The sequence below is a fragment of the Vicugna pacos genome, chromosome 10, assembly GCF_048564905.1.
Source record: "Vicugna pacos chromosome 10, VicPac4, whole genome shotgun sequence".
NCBI lineage: Eukaryota > Metazoa > Chordata > Mammalia > Artiodactyla > Camelidae > Vicugna > Vicugna pacos.
In genome coordinates, this window is record NC_132996.1 from 48,725,798 (window position 1) to 48,748,091 (window position 22,294).

At 34.8% G+C, this 22,294-nt stretch overlaps 1 protein-coding gene across 4 annotated transcripts in view; it reads right to left on the reverse strand.

Moving 5' to 3' along the window:
* Positions 1-22,294, reverse strand: part of DCDC1 (doublecortin domain containing 1) — a 382,148-nt gene that overhangs the window by 48,617 nt on the left and 311,237 nt on the right. The window contains exons 20-22 of one of the 4 annotated variants that reach the window (XM_072969711.1): positions 15,676-15,799; positions 6,606-6,787; positions 3,039-3,137 (exon numbers count right to left, since the gene is read on the reverse strand). In XM_072969711.1, coding sequence (XP_072825812.1) covers positions 3,039-3,137; positions 6,606-6,787; positions 15,676-15,799 — 405 coding nt within the window. Of the gene's footprint in view, positions 1-3,038; positions 3,138-6,605; positions 6,812-12,875; positions 13,099-15,675; positions 15,800-22,294 lie in introns of those variants that run through there. The other 3 variants (XM_072969713.1, XM_072969712.1, XM_072969714.1) reach the window with 3 other exon arrangements.

Here is a 22,294-nt window from a genome sequence, read left to right on the forward strand (position 1 = left end):
CCCTCCCCAGGCTGTAGAACTTGGGCAACTTGTTTAAACTCTCAAAGCCTAAATTTCTTACCTTTCAGGGCTGCTGTGAAGATTAAGGATTGATTTTGAAAAGCGCTTAGCACAGGACCAGGCACGGTCAACAAAATTTTTTTTAAAACGTATCATGATTGATTTTTCATTCCTCAGTATGCTCCCACATTTTCCTATTTGTGTGCCTTTTCTCTTGCCCTTCCTTCTAGATAAAACATCTTCCTCAGCTTTCTCTCTAAAAGTTCTACTCTTCCTCCAAAGTTACATCCACTACCGAGCAATCTCTCATCTGGCTCCACCAGAAGTGATCCCTGTAGATAGCCCTTTAACTCCCTTAAAAATAGGAATTTTTGGCCAGGTTAAACATTAAACAGTGATTTTTTTTTTTTTTACGCCCAAACAAGCACTGGGCCAACCCTGTGGATATCAAAATGAATGATACAGTTTCTCTGTTTCCTGAGAGGCTCCCTCTCCAGTCAGGGGCAGAGACTGATCAGCAACTGAAGTGTAATATGAAGTGGTGGGTGCACCTGCCCAGGGAGCTGTGATTACACAGAGGAAAAACAATGAATTCCTCCAGAGAAGCCTCATCTAAGGAAGTGACATTCAAGTTGGGCTTTGATGACTAAACAGGAGTTCACCGAGTAGGGCTCGTACCTAGAGAAGTTTTATATGGCTGGAGCTGAGCTTATGGACAGGAGGTGGAGACAGATGAAGCTGGTAAAGGAGACAGGAACCAGGTGAAAGCACTTAGGATGCCAGACTAATGAACTTGGTCTCTATTCCATAAATATTAGGAAGCCACTAAAGGTACTATAGCAGAGGTACGGCGTTGTCAGATCTGCTTTTTAGAACGTTAACTGGCAGAAAAGTGGAAGATGGACTGGAGGTGGAGAGGCTGAATTCTATACTTTAGGATAGAGGTAAAGAGGTAGAACTGTGGGGAAGAGGAAGTAGAGCTAAGCAGTGATGGGGTGTTTCCTGAAACATGCTGTTTTATATTAGAATGTACTGACTATAGTAAATGAATTAGAAGTGACTTTATGTTCATCAGGAAGACTTGGCTGTATGAAAAACACTTCTCAATTTTATTTCCTCAGATGGCATAAAGCAACTGAGCAGATAATTAGGCCCTCCATTTTTTGAGAGGTCTGAGAAGAAAGTAAGCCAGTGGGAATGAAGTCTCTGCTTCTGTCACAACTCTGGAGCTGATGGACCAGTGAGGACTAGGCTGGGTTTCTCATCCAGAGGAGTTCTTAGAATGGGGGTGGGAGGGAAGAGTAAGAGGATTGAGCCCCAGTCACAAGATTTGCTTAATTCTCTGTGAATGCTGCCCAAAGATCTAGCCCAATTTCTGCCACTTTCCCCAAACCCAAGCACGACCTAAGCAGAGTCACCATCATCATAACCTGCTCCCACTCACATTTTCCTAGGAGAATTTTGGACTATGGCAATATCTAGTTTTAGGACAAGTAGGAGAATAGAGGGAATGGGAAGTTGGTGGATTTTTCTCCTTTCCTTTTATGGAAACCCTATTTAATAGTGCTGGATTCAACAGGCTCATGGGTGGGTTGGAGAGGACTGAGATGACCTGTTTCCTTAGTATTCCAATTCCTCTAACTAGTTCACATGCCAACCAACATCAGTGAAGAGAGAAGAAAAGAATTGGCTCTTAAGTGCCTAATAAGGAATATGGACTTTGGAGTCAGATTGCCTGGGTTCAAATTCTAGCCCTCTCATGTACTGGCTGTGTAACCTTGGAGAAGTTACTTAACTTCTCTGATCCTCATTTTCCCTATGAATTAAAGACAGGTATAGATAGCAGTACTTATAGGGATATCTTACATGTGAATACATGTAAAGCACCTGGCACATAAAAAGTCAGCAACACATTATTAAAATGGACCAAGCACTGCAAACATTTCACGTCTACTCTCTTGTTTAATCCTCACAACCTTTCTGAGAAGCCCATTTTACTAATGAAGAAACTGAGCCTGTAGATTAAGTTCTTTGCCCAAGTTCACAAAGCCAGTGAGTATAAGAGCTGAAATTCAAACTGAAAACTCTCTAGGTCTTTTACTACATCATATGGCCTCCCAACAGAGCATCATCATAGAATAATAGGGCAGAAACTGAGACAGATGCTAAGTGAGCAGTTCAGGATTTCTCTGTTACATAGGGGCCAAGGTCCTGGAAATAAAGTCCTCTGACTCTCACATTAGGAGTTAGGACTGATAACCACCTGGCTTGGATTTACAGAGAACCTAAAAAAGCAGAGCCTTATCTCTGACTCTGCTCTCTCAGGACTGGTTTTTCTAATACTTCATGCTGCCCGCAACTACAGATACGAACAAAAACAGTCTATCTCTATTATTTTTAAAATGGTCTTGTTATGCTGTTAGATCTCCATTTAGCTTTGCAGATGGAAGAACCAACAACAACAAAAGACCCTCAAAATTGTCTACAGTGAATTATTAAATTACTAAAGGATAGCATAGTTTTCCTTAAAACAAAACTGCCCACCCCCAAATTCAACAAGACATTATTTTGTAAAAAGGTTTATACCAGGTGCTCTACATTTGAACACCTACCAAATTCTTTGGGGATAATTCTTATTCGGGTAGGAAAATATTGATCAAAAGAAAAATTACAATATACTTCACAAATATGATATAGGTTAGTGACATTTAAAAATGAAAGTAGATAACTACCCTGCCTTCAATTCAAACAAAAACAAATCAAAGTGCTGTAAAGTTGTGAAATATATAGTTTTAATGGGAATAATTTATATTCACATAGTTGATAGTTCAGAAGCTAATGGAAATCACCAGGCCTAGAAATCTGAAGGGAAATATATTAATTAACATTGGTATCACATACCCAAATAGTTCACATATTTCACGGATTAAAAACTCCAGAATCATTATATTAACAACTGTTTTCTTATGTAGGTGCATATTTTTTTTTGTTATAATCATTCAGGCATTTGAATGGAATATACTTTTGCATTTATTTACCTCTCCAAAAGTTGGTGAAATCCAGTCTGGTTGGTTTCTGTTTCAGAATATTTAGTGACATAATTTTTCACATTCCCTTTCCTGTCAATGTCAACCTTTCTGAAACAAATGATCCAAAATTTGATATGTCAGTATATACAATTATCATTCAGCTTGTTTAAATACGTGAAAAAAATCATGAAGTTTTTCTTAATATATAATTTTTCATTTTTTTCTTTTTGAGGGGGAAGTAATTAGGTTTTTTTTATTTATTCTTTATTTTTAAATGGAGCTACTGGGGACTGAACCCACGACCTTGTGCATGCTAAGCACGTACTCTACCACTGAACTGTATACACTCTTCCCCCATGAGGTCTTAATTTATCATCATTTACTCTAAAATAATTTGCCTTTCGTAAAAAATAGGGCTTCAAATGCTATCACATTAAATATTAAACTTCATAAACATTTATACTATGAACAATTTTTACAAGAAAATAAATTTCCAATATCTGAATCCTTTTCCAATAATGCTGAAAACTCTTGAGATGTGAATTTATCAACTTTGAAGAAAATGCAGAGATCACATTCATTTGGCCTTTGATGTTTTATTCATTTACTGTTCATACTCATATGTTTATTCATATATTAATCAGATACAGTTTTGGTTATCAATCCAAACCTAAAAATATTTTTAATGAAAACTTAATAATCATGCTCATAGAAAAAGAACTGTAATATACATCATTCAAATTTTCAAGTAAGAAAGTATTGTATACTTTCAAAATCTCTGTATTTTATTAAATGAAAGAAATACTCTTCAACTATAGCTATTTATTCATTCATTCATTTGAATTGGTAATCAAGTACAGTTTATCAGTAATTAATTTATTCATTCAATAAGCACTAATTTAGGGCCCTAAATTTGTGGGCCCTAAATCATATGGTGAATAAAGTAACTTAATATCTGATTAACCAGAACACACTGTTCCATGACTGTAGCATAGCAGACAGCACACATATGGATGAATAACACATCACCCCTGTTCTCTGTCTCATGGATGGAGGCATAAACAAATAATTACAACACAGATAATGGTAGAAGCTATGCTGGTGGAAAGCTCATGGCGATCAGAGCAATGGAGTACAGAGAAGTTGAACTCAAGGGTTGGGGCTGGGGATGTTAACATTCAGAGTAAACAACTAGAAATGAAGTCCAAATTCATTCTCAAAAGACCTTTATTACTAAGGCATATGGGAGGTGTTGGGAGTGGAGGGAGCTTAAGTATGGAAATTGGGGAGAGTGCTGATAAATAGGTAGAGAAATATGCAGAGACAGGCCATAAAGGGCCTTAAAAGCTATAGTAAGGGGCTTGAGTGAGTCCAGGGATCATAACTTACTGGTAAATAATACCCATATACATTGAAATTATCTAGTATATAAAGTTTACTTTATAGCTTCATGTTTAGTCTTTCCTCCTACAATTCCTTAAAATATTTATACTTTAAAATTATAAAATTTTCCTTAAGGTTCTGAGAAATGAAATATACCTGAAACATAAGCAATCACAGTGGTCTTAATTTATATGAATTTATATGAATCTGACAACCATTATCAAGAACTAATGGACAAGATCTTGTTACTCAATAAGATCATGATCAACTCAGTAATGAACAAAATGCTATTTGATCTTCCTTCGGCTTTGTAGATGGAGGCACCACCAACAACAAAAGTTCCCTCTAAACTGTCTAGAATGAATTATTAAATACCTAAAGGACAGCATGCTACCAGAGCAGAATTTGGTTAAAAAGGATCTATATTTCATCATTCTAACCTGGTTTTGCTTATAAAGATGTTTAGTAAACAGCCCAACCATCTTTCTTTCTTATAAATGTTTCAGGTTAACGCAAATAATATACCCCTACGTGTCATTAGCATTTATTTCTTTTGGAAGAGAGATACTTAGCTTGGATATATTAAAAGTAATACAGCAGGTCTTCTACCTTTCACAATTCTGGGGTACCACTTACACAGAATACAACGTGAGATGTGCCTTCTGGGGCTGGGCAATACAGCGGCCCTGTTAACGTTAGTCAAAACACTTCCTTCCTATTTAAACCTTCTCTTACCAGTACTTGCATACAGCTCGGGAAGGTGGGGGGCAGGAGAGGGATGCTATTGACGATCCTGTAGAAAATTTTCTGAGTCAGCCAAGAAAAACTAAGCTATATTTAGACATTAGAGTTTTAATGTCAAGTGTATGGCACTGCATTTTAATTATCTGGGAATAATTAATTGATGTAGAGAACAAAGTGAATATTTGATTAACCAGGACACACTGTCCCATGAATATAGACAGCAGAGAGTTTCACTGACTCTGCTAGAACAGCTGTATAAATTAACAAATCTCTCAGATTATGCTTGGATTAGCTGATTGCAGCACGCATTTTAAAACATAAATTGATAAGATCAAATCTGTATATAATTTTGAGACACAGTTAAAGATAGGAAGGGAGAGAAATTATTTGTAAACTTTGCATGTTACAAAAAAGTCATATACTACTTTAAGGGCATTACCCTCACATTTTACATCTAGTAGAATGAGCTAATTATGAAATGTATGCGTCAAAGATTTCAATTTCAGGGTTGACTTTACTTTGAAGATTAATTTTTTACTTTATCATCTTTACAGGCAGTTCAGTGGACAGCCGATCTGACTGTTACTCGCTGTTCAGTGATGCATGAAGTATATTTAATCAATGTGAAGAAAGTAATATTAAATTATCAGCAGCAGCCTCAAATATTCTAAACATCTCAAAAGAAAGGTCAAGAGGTAATATCACTGTTAATAATATGAGAAACGAAGTATTTAACTCATTCTTTACATCAGAGTTTTGCACTGATCTATGATTCCTTTTGTCATAAAATGTAATGAAAATATAGCAAGTGATTTTTCTCCAATGTTGGAGAAGTATTGGCTGTTTGGGAAGATTTTATTCCAGTCTCATAACGTAAGCTAAAGTTGCAGACTGATGATTTTCTCGGATAGAAAACTTTTAAGATCTTATTTCAAGGCAAGGATATAAATTATATAAAGTTGTATTTTGAGAACTATACTTGTTCATTAAATATTCCAAAGATCTAAATGTAAATAATTGTGTATAATAATAACTTAAATAATAACTTAAATAACTGAAATAAAAATTACAAATTTATATTAAAGAAGCAATTCATAGCATATTATAGTATATTACAGTATAACTCAGTTATTTCAAAATACATTAGTAAATTCAAATAGTGATGCTAATTCAAAATTGGTATTGATCAGAAAACTTTTTATTAGAACTACTTATTGCTAACTCATTATATTCTCCCATGCCCAGCTTAAATCAGCAGTGTTCAAATTAAGCTCCTGACAGAAACTCAATGAATCTTAGTATCTACTTTTACCTTCAAAGAGCCACATGGGAGCCTTTTTGAAAAACAAACACAGAATTCTCCCAGATAAACATCCGTAATCAAGAAGAAAAAAACCTGTAGACATTAGAAAGTGTGCTTGATGAGAAATATGTACAAGTTGTTCTTACTGCATTTTCCGCCCAGGTGAGATGCCTGGACTGATTACAACATGGGCACTGGTTTTGTTCTTGTCTCCATTCCGCAAAACTTGGAGTCTTACAGGGACATGTTGCTCCGGTGTCTTACAGGTGGGTTTCTTCATGGGAGGACTGTTTGGAAGAAGCTGTCCTTCTATTGGCCAATCAAACTCCTTCAGAAATAAATGACAGGAAAACTGATAATAAATGAATAGTAAGAGTCATTCCTAGACATAAAAAAATAAGCACACTTGCTTATACCTTTAATCTTTCATTCATTCAGCAAACATGTATTCCGTACCTAAGAAGTTCCAGACAATTCTAATTCACGTTTTATTTTAATAAAGAGGAAAGACAGTCATTTTCAAAATGTATGTACAACCAGTGCTGTGTTACAACATGGAAGATTTATTCCCTTTCAGAGAAACATAATTCTGGAAAAATAGAATGGAATTAACTTAGAGTATTTTTTGCTCCTATGTAAAATATCTTTAATCAATGTGAAGAAAGGAAGAATGTCCGAAAAGTGGTTTTACCACCTGAAGTAAATATTATCTTAAACTAAATCTATTTGGCAAAGAAAAATATATTTGGGGAACACCCAAAAAAGAGTGAGATGATAAAATTTAATAGAATTTCAGATGTTTCAGCTGTAGAATTCGGTTACTTTGTATCCATTCATTCATATATGTATTTATTAATTCATGCATTACCCAAAAATTTATTGTTTACTATATTCCAGGCACACTGCTAGACACTGGAAATAAAACTATGAACAAGACAGGATACTCTTCCTCAAGGAACTTCTAGAGGATGATCAGAAATTAACCTAGAAACAAACTGTCAAGTACAATAGCATAAGTGTAATAACAATAGGGTACAAGGTGTGATGGGACCATTTAGGAGACTCGAAATCAGAAATGCCGTGTGATAGATATGAAGTCTTAGTAGGAGTTAGTGCAGTAAAGGAGGGGTGAAAGGATTGAGCAGTGCATGTAACAGACTTGAGGGTTAATAGAACATGATGTTTGAGGGGTTAAAAGGAGGCAAGGATGGCTCCCTGGTTTGTAGCTTGGGCACCTGGGTAAATGGTATTGCCATTCACGGAAACAGACATTTGTGGAAGGAGATTAAATAAGGGATGATAAGAGATGTTGTTAGGCAGGGCCCAAGGTCTGTCTGTCTTTCTTTTTCCCTACCTGCATATACAGTTGTCCTGGCAGCAATTTAATCTCCCATTAATCTGCAGTAACCAGCTTAAGGTATGACAATACATGTAAGTGTGGGTCTGTTTCTGTGTGTTCTATTTTCTGCAATTGGTCAATTTCTCTCCCCCTGTACAGTACCATATTGTGTTGATTATATATGGTAAGTCTTTGTATTTGGCAAGGCAAGTACCCTTACCTTGTTATTCTTCTTTGGAAATTGGTTTTTGTTGGCCCTTTGCCATTTCATACACATTTAAGAAACAGCTCAATTAGTTTTTTAAAAGACTGTTTTGGATATCAAAACTTTGAGCAGGTTAAGTAATTTCTTGTCAATTCCATTTTGTTAAGATGTTTTTCTTGGATGTATGTTGAGTCATGTAAAGCTCTTTTTCCTGCATTTATTGAGATGTGCTCATATGATTATTTGTCCGTCCACCAGTTATGTATTAATTACATTAATGAAAAAAATTTTAAGCTAATATTCCATTCCTGGATCAATCCAAATTGGTCACAATGTTTTATATTTTTTATAGATTGCTAGATTTAACTTGCTAATATTTTCTTTAGAATTTTTGCATGTACATTCATAAAGGAAATTAACATGCAATTGTCTTATATTATCCATATCAAGGTTTGGTATCAAGTTTATCCTAGCCTCATGAAATGAGATGGAAAGTGTTATTTCTTTTGCAATATTCTGAAATTTTGTTTCTTACATGTTTGGTAAAATTTGACAATAAAACTATCTGGTAATGGTGCTCTCTTCGTGAGGAGATTTTAACTATTGGTTCTATTTTTTTCTATGATTATCGGATTATTCAGGCTTTCCATTTCTGCTTGGTTCCATTCTGTTAAACTATTTTTGTCCAGGAATCAGGCCATTTTATTTAAGTTATAATATTTATTAGCATACATTTACTTATAATATCCTTTTATTATTTTCTTTATCTCTCAGCATCTATCCTTATATCTTTCTTTTGTTCCTAATATCATTTACCTTTACTCTTTCTTTATTGATCAGTTTGGCTAGGTATATCCTTCTTCTTAATATTTTTAAAGGATCAATTTTTTACTCTGTTGGTTCTGTTTTATACATATCACATACTGTATCGATTTCTCCCCTAATTTACTACCTTCCTTCTAATTCTTTGAGTCCATTCTGCTATTATTTTCCTAACTTCTCAAGTTGAATTCTTACTAATTGTTAGCCTCTCTTCTCTTTTAACATAAGCATTTAAGGTTGTAAATTTCCTTCAAGTATGCTTTAGCTGCATCCCATATATTTTTCTCTGGTTCTAAGTATTTCCTTTTAAAATTTTCATTATGACTTCATTGTCCTAAGAGTTAATCAAAATAACTTTTTAAATATCCCTATAAGGGGCCTTTTCTGATTATTTATTTTTAACTGAATCCATCAGCAGAAACTGCTTCCACTTTCAGAATATATCAAGGACCCAACTACTCTTCATCACCTCCACTCCCACCACCCTGGTCCAAGACACTAATTTCTCTCACCTAGAGATTGCAAAAGCCTTCTAACTGCTTGTTCCTGCTTCCACCTTGGCCCCTTTTTTCTCTATTATCCTAATGACTCTACTAATACTTAAAAATCAGAGCATATCATTTCTCTGCTCCTAACCTGTCAGTGGGTTCCCATCTTGAAATTAAGAGCCAAAGGTCTTCCAGTGGTACAAAGCCCTGCATGGTCCGCACCCCATCATTTCTCTCTGGCCTTAGCTCCTGCTGCTCTCCCCTCACTCACACTGCTGCTACCATACTTACCTTGTTGTCCATCAGATATACCATCTCAGGTTCTTTACATTTCCTGGCATGCTCTTTCCCTAGAGATCTGATTGATCTTCAGCTCTTTACTCAAATACCTCAGTAAAGCCACCCTAGGTCAACTGAAAATTTCAAAACCCTACCCTTCCCCTCTATCCTTGCTTCTATTTCCCCTTAGTTCTTATCACTGACTAACACTCATGAGAGCATCTCATGTATGGCTAAGAGCTTGGGCTCTGGAGTCGGACTTTCTGCATTTGAATCTTTGATCCACCTTTCCAGTTGTGTAACCTTGGACCAAAGAAAGCAAGAAGCTGATGGATAAATTCTTCACCCTCTTCTCCAAGAGAGATTCTCCTAAGAACACTGTTTAAATGGCTCCTTGGAGGACAGCTTGATGGCACATTCTCAAATTGGCTTTCCCTCCTTCTCTGCTTGTCCTTTACTCTTGCTCCCTGGGACTGTACTTACTAATAAGTGGTACCAAATACGCCACTTGTATCAGGCTCCACTTTTTGAGGACCCCAAGCAGACACCGTGATCCACATCAACTAAAAGTGGAGGAAGTTTCCTAAGGGGCATACAGGTACCAATAACAAAAAAGGGAGGAAATTATACTGGGCAGGCAAAAAGTTCAGGCAATTACCACAGAGGTGGGCCAAGGGTCCTAGTGTCCACCTTACATGACCAAGATAAAGATACACATGGGCTGCGGAGATGTGTTACCGACGTGTTAGACCAGCACAGACCAAAACACATGGCCTTGTTTATGGAAGGGGACAATGTCTTTTAAAAGCTAGCATGAAAAGTAACAATTTACTAACTTATACTCTCTTGAAAAACTGTTAGAATCTTGTAATTATACTAAGCAATCATATAGTTCAAGAAAATGTGTTTCCTCAAATTACAAACAATAACTCAAAGTTGTGAAGAATCTTCTGAAATGGCATCTAATTATAATGTTCTAATTTGCTTGTGAGATGAGTGAGTAAATAAAATTAATTGCATTTAATTAGAAAAAAAGCAATATAAATAAATGTTTAAAAATCTCATGAGTGAGTGTTTTTCAGTCTAATTTTTTTCTTTATATTTTTTAGTATAATATTTTGCTTAGTAAAGGTGTTCATAATAGTAGCATACAATGAAGCTAACTTACCACATTTATAAATAAGAAAAATTTGAATTAATGAGGTTTTACTATACTCTTGACCTTCACTGAAAACCTTCCAGCTGTATGGAATTTAAATTGCAAAGGGCAGTGTCTATGTAGACATATGTCTATTAATATGAATGAAGAAATGTGGGGTCACTTTCTTTTCCTATCCTGACTGAGAAGAAATACCTAAGGTTACGACAGACATCGTATATTTTCATTTGAAACTTTCCTATTACAGAAGTGGCTTACTTAATATGAGGGGTGGTGGAGGAGTGGAATTGTATAACTTCTTCAAGAAGTAAGTTCAAGATTGATCTGTAACTCTTCCACAACAATCATACTAAGCAATTCAGAGCAGATCAACATTTGCACTAGCTTTAGACATAAAATATCATGAAGCAAGGGTTGGATAGGAGGAAAAGGAGAACAGTCTTCTCTTTAAAAAATTACTATCACACCAAAGTCTTGGTGTAAAACAGCTAATATTTCCCGTTTCTTTCTTTCTGAACCATAGAAGGCAAAGGCAAGAATAATAAGATTCTCCCTTGAGCTCTGTCTGTGAGAACTTAGTCTGAGTTCATAGAGTAAAGGTGTGGAGCTAAGATTTTTTTTTCAATATCCTAAGCATGCCATAATTCTGATGAATTTATCTGAAATGTGCTAATCTTATAGATCCTTTCACTTACTAAACTAGTCTTGTAACAGATGGTAACCACTGCAGACAGTGGCTTTAATACCACTCACTGTAGCACTGCTGATTTCGGATGGCTTCCTTTGCTTTCCAGTTAGATGAAGGAAGCCCAAGAGTCTTCCTTTTTTAATATGACATCACAGAAACTCAATTCAAAGTGATGAAAAATTATCACAGGTTTCAAATCTTTCCATATATATGGGGTACGCTGGCAGCTCTTCTTTTAAGCTACTTGAAAGTTTGTTCTAATGTTAAAGGCACTTTTACTTTATCTTTCATAGAAATAGAGAAATGCGGTGTCAGGATAATGAAAGACAACAAAAACACGGGTTAAACTGACTGGAGTGCTTCCTCCCCTTCCATTTTCTCTGTTGGGATTCTAATGTTCCCATTCATTTCTTTTTGGCTTTCTACGTGTTCACACTGTTCCATGGCACAGCTGCATGGTCGGGACACCTTTGATAGGCCATGGTGCTCCCTTGCATAAATAATTCTGCTTTTTCTTTTTCATCTCTGCTCCAAAACTAGAGTCAGCCTGTGCTTCTTTTGGGAGGCCAGCTCTTAACCAGTGATCTAAATTGCTTAGTCAAATTGGCCCTTCATCATCTATTTATTATTAAAAAATTAGATTCTTCAATTTTCTCTCTCAGGCTTTCCTATATCTCCTTTTTCTCATGTCATACTGATAGCTAATTATCATTTCTTGACAGATTAATAAAATGTGTACTTTTAACATGTTTTTTTTTAACATGGACCTCTCCAAATAGATATATTTTACTTTAGTAATTCAGAGATATTAAAATCACTATCCAGTAGCTCATCCCAAAAGTTTGTTTCTTTAAACTCACTTTTTGCAATGATTTCATCCTTGAAAACAAAAATCCATTGCTTCTTCTTACCTTTTTAAGAGATATAACTTCTCAATTTATAACTTTTCCCATAAGGGGTGATAAATTAACCTGAGTTTCTAGAAATTATTCCAGTGAACTTAGTAAAAGAGTAAACCCAAATAATTCATTAATCTTGTGATTTTAGGAGGTTTTAACATATTTTTAAGGTACCAATACACCAAGATATATGAAATCTTACTTGCTCATAAAACATAGCATCTATTGCCTTTTAGAATGATGTAGAATGATGTTTAACATAGTGAAAAAAGTGAAATCAGTTGTCACCCCTGAGAGCAAATAATCTGGTATTAATGCACTCTCAGTCACCACGAAAATAATTCCCACTTTACCTATTTCCTGAAATCTTCCCTTGGTCATCATTCTCTTTTGAAAGGTTCTAGTCAAAGAGTAAGCAGGAAAATTTGAATCTCAGTCAGGATAGTATGTCTCAGATGATATTTTTAGAGTCAATATTTTGACTTAATTTTCAGGGTCATTTAGACAATCAGCCTGGCTACCTTTCCTCATACTGACCATACGGCTGAATAAACTGGCTCAGCAAACAGCCTTGGTTCTCTGGAACACCAAACTTTTTCTGTGAGTTTCTTCCTTCTCTCCCTTCTTAGTCTTTTATTCATCGAGTCTGCCTTCTTCCTCTTCTGGTTGCTTCCTTTTTGACACATAGCCTATACTTAAACTGTAAGCTCCACGAAGGTAGGGACCATGTCTACCTCCTTCCTTGCACTGTCTGCATTACCTAAACATATAATAAATAATGGTTAGACAAATAGTAAAGTTCAAAGATTAAATCTGAAATAAAGTGAACATACATGCTTATAGTGATCAAAGTGTTCTGAATCCCACAATATGAATATCACATTTCCTAATTACAGTCTATTTATATATATTTATATGTAAAGTCCTTCCAAGAAAAAGATTAATTGTACTTAATACACAGATAAAATCATCCTTTTGCTCAAAAATGTGGAAATGGGACTGGAAGAAAATATGGTTCCTTTACATAAGAGGAATCTAGACTTAAGTGAAATAGAGTACATTTAGTTTGAATGAGACTATCTCTGTTCTCTGCCTAGTATGTATTTTCTTCCTCAAACATTTCAAGAAATAAGAGGACACTTAGGCTGAGTCATTTTGAAATACATGGCCAATTTGTCTCACTTCAGCTGATTTAGTGCCTTAGTCCATTCCCTTCGGTTTACAAGTCAAGGCCAGAGTTCTGCTGGAGTACGGTGACTTCTTAGCCATTCCACCCAAAAGCTACTGCTCTGTTTGAATGGCTAGGAACTTTCCAGTAGCCCATTTTCATTCTTAAGATCTTTTGGTTGTCAAACTCTGGACTGTTATCAAAAATGTTAATTTTGTTTAAGGTAAATGTTAAAAGGAACCTGGTTAACTTAGGTTTCCTAATATAGTTATCATTCATCATTTAAGTCAATTAATTAACTAAATTACTTTACTTGTATATTGATGTTAAAAAATGTAAGCACAATATCTGTAAAATCTACAATAATTATAATTTTCTCTCTTTCCCTATATGAGAAAGTACACTTCCTTATGAGGCATCCTGTCCACTCCCAACTTATTAGGTGGGTGGGAAAAGTGATATTCCAATGAGAAATGTCCCAGTTTCTTCCAATTTTGAAAAGCCTTTTTTGTTTGCTTTTTAGCTCTGTACTTTTGGATGCATGTTCAATCAAATTGAAGGTTCAAACTTCTTACCAGGACTATTATTTCTTTTCAAGGATATAAGCCTCCTTTCCCTTTCCTCAACATGGTTTCTGGGTTTAGATGAAAGTTCAATAAACCATCACCATTGGGAAAAGGGGTTCATAGTCTATATGTGGGTACTTGTCCTGGATCCTCAGAGACCTCTAAGGATGTGCCTCTTCTCCTCTTTGGCCACTGGGCAACCTGCTGGCACCTGCTCACCTCCAGCTGAGGAGTAAGCTACTCTTTGTGCTCTCTGGGTTTTAACCTCTGCCCTTCCTGAACCTCTGAAGAAAAGTCTACAACTAGCACAGCTCTCAGTTTTCTTGGTGTATGCTGGGCCTGTTGGTTTCTCTGTGCTACTCCTCCACCTTTGGCTCCGTGTTGGCTCTCACTACACTTCAAATCCTGAGTTTTAGACACATAATTCATCTAACCACCGGCTCAGGCTATCCAAACCACAGGTAGAAGTCAGCCATTATGTTTTCAGTTTGCTAAGTGAAAATACCTTACATGAATGAGAGCAAAATAAAAGATAAAGTTTGCTTAGTAAAAGTAAAAGTAAAAATAATTTTTTAAGTAGACTAAGTGAAAACTAAGTTTGCTACTGATAACTAAAAGAAGGGTATATTAGGCAAAAGAGAAGTAACCCCAGTTGGAAGGACTGAGGTGTAAGAAGAAAGAAGAAAAATTAGGAGTAAATCTAAATTAATATTAACTACATATAACTATGTTAATATCTTGTGGAAATTTTTAAGATTAAAATTAAAATACATGACAATAACAGTGTATAAATTACAAATTAGAAAACTGGTGTTAAAGTAATGTAATGTCCTCAACTATTTGAGAGAAGAATAAATATATTTGTTAACTTTAGATTTTGATCATTTACATATGCAAGCTAAAATGTTCAGAGTAATAATTAAAAAAAGAATGAAAATAGAGGACATAATTTCTAATCTAGTAGGTGGCGAAAATACAAGAAAAAAATTAATCTAAAATATAAAAATGGAGAAAAATGAAACAGAGAAAAGGCAGAAAATAATCCATATACATGTCATTACAATAAATAGAAAAGATTAAATCCCTCGGTTTAGAGATAAAGATTGTCAAAACATTTTTAAAAATTAATTATATGCTGTTACTGAAGACCCCTCAAAACAGAAGAATATACAGCTATGAAAAGTAAAAGGACAGAAAGAAGATCTGCAAGGCAAATAACAACAACAAAGCTGAGAGAGATAGTTGTATTAGTATTGACTAACTGAAAACTTTATACTAGCGCTACAAAGTCTACATAACAATAAAAGTTTCAGTTCACCAGAGTGACGTAATATTTCTGAACATGTGTGTATCTAAGAACTAAATTTCAAAATATATGAAGTAAAATTTGGCAGAGCACAAGAAGAAATAGATAAATTCCATATTCATTCCATAACGAATGACTTGAGTGCATCTTTCTAATTGACAGAACAATATAATCAATTGATCACTTGCATCTAACAACTGTAAATCAAAAACTGAATAGAAATTTTTACACACATTAACCATATATTGGGCCTTAAAATAAGTCTCAACAACAATGTCTTATACAAAGCAATACAACCTCATTAAGTTGGCCGCTGGGTAGGACTGGCCACATATAAGTAAGCTTATTCCAGAGAGGATTTTCAACTCTGGAATGTTTCCACTGGCCTGGCTTACTGGTCCCTTCATGTTTTATGGCCCACCTAAAGCAAAAGAAAAGACAAAAGAGAATTTAGCAAGGTTAAAAAGCACTTTAAAAAATATTCATTGAGTACTCCTTATTAAGTAGGCAAAACTGAGTCTGAATTAAAAACCCAAATCTATAATTTACTGCATGTAAGAAACATAAAAGTAATTTTTAATGAAAGAATATATCTTTAAAAATCAGGAAAAAATGGCAATGTTTTAACTGACAGTGAAATTTGAGGCAAAAGGCAAAGTAAAATAGCAGAGTCAATTTATAATAATGACACAAATAACAGTACCAACATAGAAAAAAACCAAGCAAAACTTTTTAAACATTCAAAGAGAAATCAACAGATACACAATTATTGTGGAAGATATCATTACATCACCAACAGATGATGAACTACCAGGTAAACTTTTTTAAGTAACAAATAAGGACATAAAATATCTGACAGCTAAAACTATTAAACGTAAGTATGCCCATTTAGTTATAGACATTTTAGCTTATTAGTAGAAAATGTCTTTCTCAACAATTCTTGAAACACTTGCAATATTTGCCACATACTAACAAGGTAAACCTCAATTTAGTTTTAAAATAAAAATTGAACCAACTACACTTTGTGGCAAGTGACAGAATAAAATTAGATATAAATGAAAATTTAAATTTTGCTTTTTCAACCACAAGATAACTTTAAAAACACATTCTCTCTCTCAAAATACTATTACACCAGATAGAGGGAAAAATAACATGATTGAAAATTATTCAGCAAGCAATGAAAATAATAATCATGAAAACTTAAAGAATACATTTAGAATTATATTCAAAGATAAATGCATAATGTTAAATGCTTATTTATTAAGAGCTAAATAGAGAAAGGAAACTAATAAAGCATTGAACTCAGTAATTTATTTTAAATATATCCCATGGAAAACAGATGAGAGAAAACAGTAAACATTCAAATATAAATAAATAATTAGGAAATAGAATATCAGTAGAATGGTTCAAAGAAATGCTTTTGAAATAAAAATTAAAATAGCAAGCCTCATGCAAATAAATTTAGATTTTAAAAATATACAAACCAACTAGAAAAAAATGAGCTAAATATTAAGCACAGAGAAGATTAAGAGTATATTATGCATATTGATGTTAATGAATGCAAAACTTCTGGTGAAAAAAATTTTTTTAAACCTTGTAGATTTGAAATAGAAAATACAGTCTTGCTCATATAACTTCACAGAGCATTCAACGGATCTTTTTTGTATTATATAAAACATCCTAAACCATAAAGATATAGAAAACTAGCTAATTCATTCCATGAATGGGAGATAAGCTTCATAATAAAGTCAGTCACTGGTAATTTAAGCAATACAACTATCTTACAATTAAAGATGTGAAATTGCTAAATCAATATTCGCCAATAAAATTTAACATTATGGCAAGAGATTAATCGCTACAGCTAAGTAATACTCAGTCTACAAATGAAATGATGGACATTTATAATGTAATAAATCACTGATTAGTGAATGAGACTAGAGAAGCAGCCCATCAGCTATCATTTTTTCTAGTGCACGTAATGGTCATCCGAGCCTGAAAGTTTCCTGAGCTTGCCTGGCCTCATCAGAAGCATCTGCAGTATTCAACCCTACGTTCAAGGGCCTAGCTTTCCCATAAAGTTGCTGGAAGTTCTTGGTGCCTAGGTACTGAAGGGTGGTGGTGGCAAGAAAGACCTGTTCCTTAACCAACACAGAACCTCACCTCCTGCTACCTTAGAGCAGTCAGTGATCTGATTTAAGGTCGACACTTCTGCTTGCACCTAGATCCTTATCCTCTCTCATGTTAGACTTTGTTCCTGCCCTGAACTAACAATTTTCCTGCCCTTCTGGTCATTCCACCTGCAAGTCTGACAGCTTGGTATCTCAAAAAAATTTTTTTCTCTATACCCCATGTCCATCTCCAGTTATTGCCTTATTTCTTTCTGTTCCTTTACAGAAATTCCTTAAAAGACTCATCTCCTCTTCTTCTCCTCCATTTTTCTCTTAAGCTAATTCCAATCAAATTTTCATCTCTAAAACTCCAATGAAACTACCCCACCAGAATTTTAACATCACTAAAGCCAAAGGTCTTTTTAAGACATAAGTAAACTAACAGCAGTGTCCAAAATGATCATTCCTTCCTTCTTAAAAGACTTTCTTGATTTGAATTCATTTGACTTCCATGAAACCACCTTATCCTGGCTTTCTCCCCAAGCTGTCTGTCTCCTCTCATATACCACTGGGTGGGAAATATACCCTATGAAAACCCAGGGCCTGCCACATGAATCGAGTTTTTAGATGTCTGTTGATCTGATGCATGTAAAGCTGTTTCTATAAGGTAAAGCACAGGTTGTTGATGAAAAGATTAATCCTTTTGGTTGCACTGCCTATATAACTTCAGCCCATCAGGATGTCTTTGAAAGGAGCTGGTCAAGTTCAACTTACACTGTTAATAAACATTCACATAGAGCAAAGGCTATTCGACTGCAGAGTTCCAGCACAGCGTGGGATTTATGTAAAAGCAATAGACCTCTTAATATTATGTTTTATAAATGAAGAGCTGACAGACCCTTAACTGTAATGGCACTAGCAAGCCAGCTATAATGACTGTACATGTGCATAACATAAATTAGAACTTTACGGCTTCAGTTAAGGCCTTTGGCATCTTAATTCCTAAAAGTCAGCACTAGGTGGCGACAATGATTCATGCAATGCTTGGAGAGCTTATTTTTTTATTTAATATTTTCCCTTCTCTTCAGTATGGAGGAGAGTGTTCTTAAACAATTGGCATTTTTAATAGAAACATGATATAAAACAAAACATTTCATGTTTTGGAAAGACCTACTTGAAAGCACACACACACAAACATCTTACTAGGTAATCAAATAAGGTTCAAAGACAAGTTTGTTTATTTAAAATAGTAACTTTTATTCACCCTGCTTTTCCATTAAATGTAAAATTCTATTTGATATTTCATGAGTATCTACCTCCATGGATAGAAACATGACCAAAGTTAAAATATTCTCCTGGATTTATATGAAACTGAAAAATACAAAAAAACTTAGGATCATTGCTCAACATTTCAGTTGATAGTCACCTCTTCCCTCAAAAACTAAGTCCAGAGTTGATAATATCAATTTAAGTTTGATTAATGGAGTCATGGCTCCACCAGAATGCTCAATTCAATTAATCTTATGAAGGGATGGGAAACAAAAACACCTTAGATAATGTTTTTGGAGTCCAGTGCCTTTGACAGAACTTCAGCATTGTAGCAGGCTCTGAGAAACTGTGCAGGACTGTACAGAAAGGTATTATTCTGCACTCTGGGAAATCAATAGCAAAATAAAAAGAAACCCAAATGTGTCCCAGTTGAAGAGAAATAGTCTTTCTTCATATTCTATCAAGACAAAATTATATTGTTTCCAACAATGTAATGAACATAGTAATAAAATATGATACAATATATAATTTGGATATGATACAGTAAATTATAAATACTCTGGCAAATTCAAACTTAAATCAGCAGTCTCTAACAAACATGCATGTAAAAATCAGGGTCACATCCCACAACTGTCAAAGAAACTCTTCAACTCTGCTTTACACCAGAACCTGTGTATTTAATTGGTCATTGTTCGATTTTCTTAAGTTTATCTAAGCCACAGATCAGACCACTTAGAATTCATCTATAATTAATTTAAAGTTGCATAGCTCCTCAGAAACCATGAAATCACATTATACAAAACAATTATATACTGCATACACTGATCTTAATATAAATCAGTTTATAAGACTAACATTAAGTACCCCAACCCTGAAAAAAGAAAAAGATAGAAGAAATGGGAAGATTGCAAAAATGGTAGCAATAATAGTAATGACCTACTTTGATGGGATTTAATAATATTTCAACAACAAATTCCCATAGGTTTGAATTGTTTTGAAGCTTTCTAAGGGTATAGTCCTCTAGACAGGAAAGAAATCATTCAAAATCAGAAACTACACACACAAGCTAATCTTAAGCATTGTGTAAGGGTTAAAAGATTAGCTACATAACGGGAAACCTGAATCTATCAGCTATCAGTCTCTAAGCTTTTCCTCGTACCACTATATCAATATTTAAGTTACATTTATTTTGCAGCTCATACTGAATATTGAAGTAAAATTTAATAGTTTATGCAAATAATTATTTTAAGATTTAAATCTTAAATATTTTTCGCTAACAGAAACAAGGCACTGAAGACTACAGTGTTATTAATTTATAAGCCAAAATTCATAAAGATCAAGTAACTTTTGCATATTAAATATTATTCTACTTTATTCCTGGAATATTTTGTAGAAACTAGTAAATACACTTGGAACTTGTTCTTCTGTTTTATATATTACCATTTGCCCCATCTCTTTACATTATTTTGATAATTAGAAAATTACTTAAGACAAAGACTAGATTTTAATGGCAACTAAAGGCTAAGGAGAATTCAATGACCATGTTTCCATCTTGCATAACTGGGAATTTTTAAGAATGAGAAATAATTCCAACAATTACCCTAGAAAGAACACTTGTTTCATAATAATTTCCATAATTGTATATTATACTTCTCTCAATTGAAGATCATCAATTAAGCCTTTTAACACAATCCAAAGTTATTTTTTAAAACATCAATTATAAAATACTGTGGAAACCTATAGTACATTAGTGGTAATTGCCAGGAATATGTATGTATTTAGTCTAGAAAAGTAAATGGATATACAGATGAATATGAAGTTACACTTGACATCTCTTGCAAGTTTGCTTTTCAAAATAAAGTCTTTGACCTGCTCTATTTTGTTTTGTTTTTCTAGTTGGTTGAGCTTCCTGGTTATTTAGATTCTGGATACACAGAAGTAATCTATATTCAGCACTAAAAACCTATCATTATCTCCCATAGTCAGAGAGTTTCATACTTCTGTAAAGCAAAGCTCTCTTTGCAGCTACAGTAAAATCTCCATCAAGTGCATGATTTGTAAACAAACAAAAAAATTCTTCCTTCAAAATACTTGCTTATGGTGGAACCCCATGTCATCTTCAAGTTCTTGAATCTGTTTAATTTACTACCTATCTGGGCCTGATAGGTTAGCTTTGGCATTTGAGATGTTTGGGGATATCCACTACCTCAAGTTTCTGTATAAACTTTTGTGCAAATAAAGCACATTAATAACTGTCTATTGAGCACCTGCTCTGTCTCCCCTGCACTATGCTAGGCACTATGGGGAATGCAAAAGAAGTTAGAGAGGACTTCTTACCTTAGGAAGACTGTAGCATTTTAGGAAGAAGCAAAAATTATTCACCTGGAGAGTTTTTGAAAACAATACAAGACAATATGTAATGGAGAAAAATGGCACTTTCAATAAGAGTTACAACAGGTACACCTAATGGAAAGAAAATAATACAAGCTTAATATTATAGAAAGAAATTGTTGGAGTGGAGGAAGGATGCATGAATTTTGTTTACATGGAGGATAAACAGTTTGGGATAATGAAAGGGAAGAAGAAGATGACATTTCAAGAGATGGAGAAAAAATACAGTCTTTTGGTGTTATGTAATAGCTCCACTGTCTGATTTTCAAAGACACAGAGTTCCAGCAAGAAGAGAGTGATTCACGTCTATAGCTTTTCACTTCCCAGTCTCAGTTATGTCTAGCCAATTCTTTTCCTTAAAGCAAAGTGTTTCATCATATAAGGCTCTTGATTGCCTCCACTTATTCATATCAAGAAGGAATAGTTATCCCCCAAATCAATTCTCCAGTAATGATAGATTTTTAGAAGGGAGCAAGGCTACCCAGTTAAAGACAAGATTTCTTGCATTGAGGTGTAGCCATACATCAAAGTTCCAGCCAAATAAGCTGGGAGTGGATATGATGTGACTCATAGAGTTCGCCCTTAAAACAACTGGACATGTGCCTCCTCGGTCCCTTTTTTTCATCCCTTTTCCTACTGGCTGGGAGATAGCAAGAACTGGAATGGCCACTTAAGACCTAGAGGTGGAAGCCACATGATAAGAATGAAGGGCTGCCTACCAGGTCTTAGCACCCCCTATCTATAAACCATCATGCAGAGAGAAGTGAGCTTCTGTATAAGCCTGAAAGCTTTGGAGGGTCTATCAGCTTTCTAGTATACTCTCAGTCATTTCCATGACTCCAGTCTTTTACTTTTTCCTGTGCTTCCTCTGAACCTGTTGCTGCTTTCTCTGCTATCCATCTCTGAGGAACTTTTCACCACCATTGACGGCTCATCTCTTTCCTAATTCTCATGGCTGCTTTCATCAATTTCTGTCCTGTCCTTTCCTTTCTCTGATCTTCACCCACTGGTATGCCCAATGGTCACCTTCTCTGACCTCTTCAAGAAATGCTTTTAGAGACAGTGATTGATAGGTCTTCAGAAATATTGCCATGAAGATGACAGATCCCACTTGCCTGATCTAAGGGGGTGCTGGGTGGGCTCCAAGG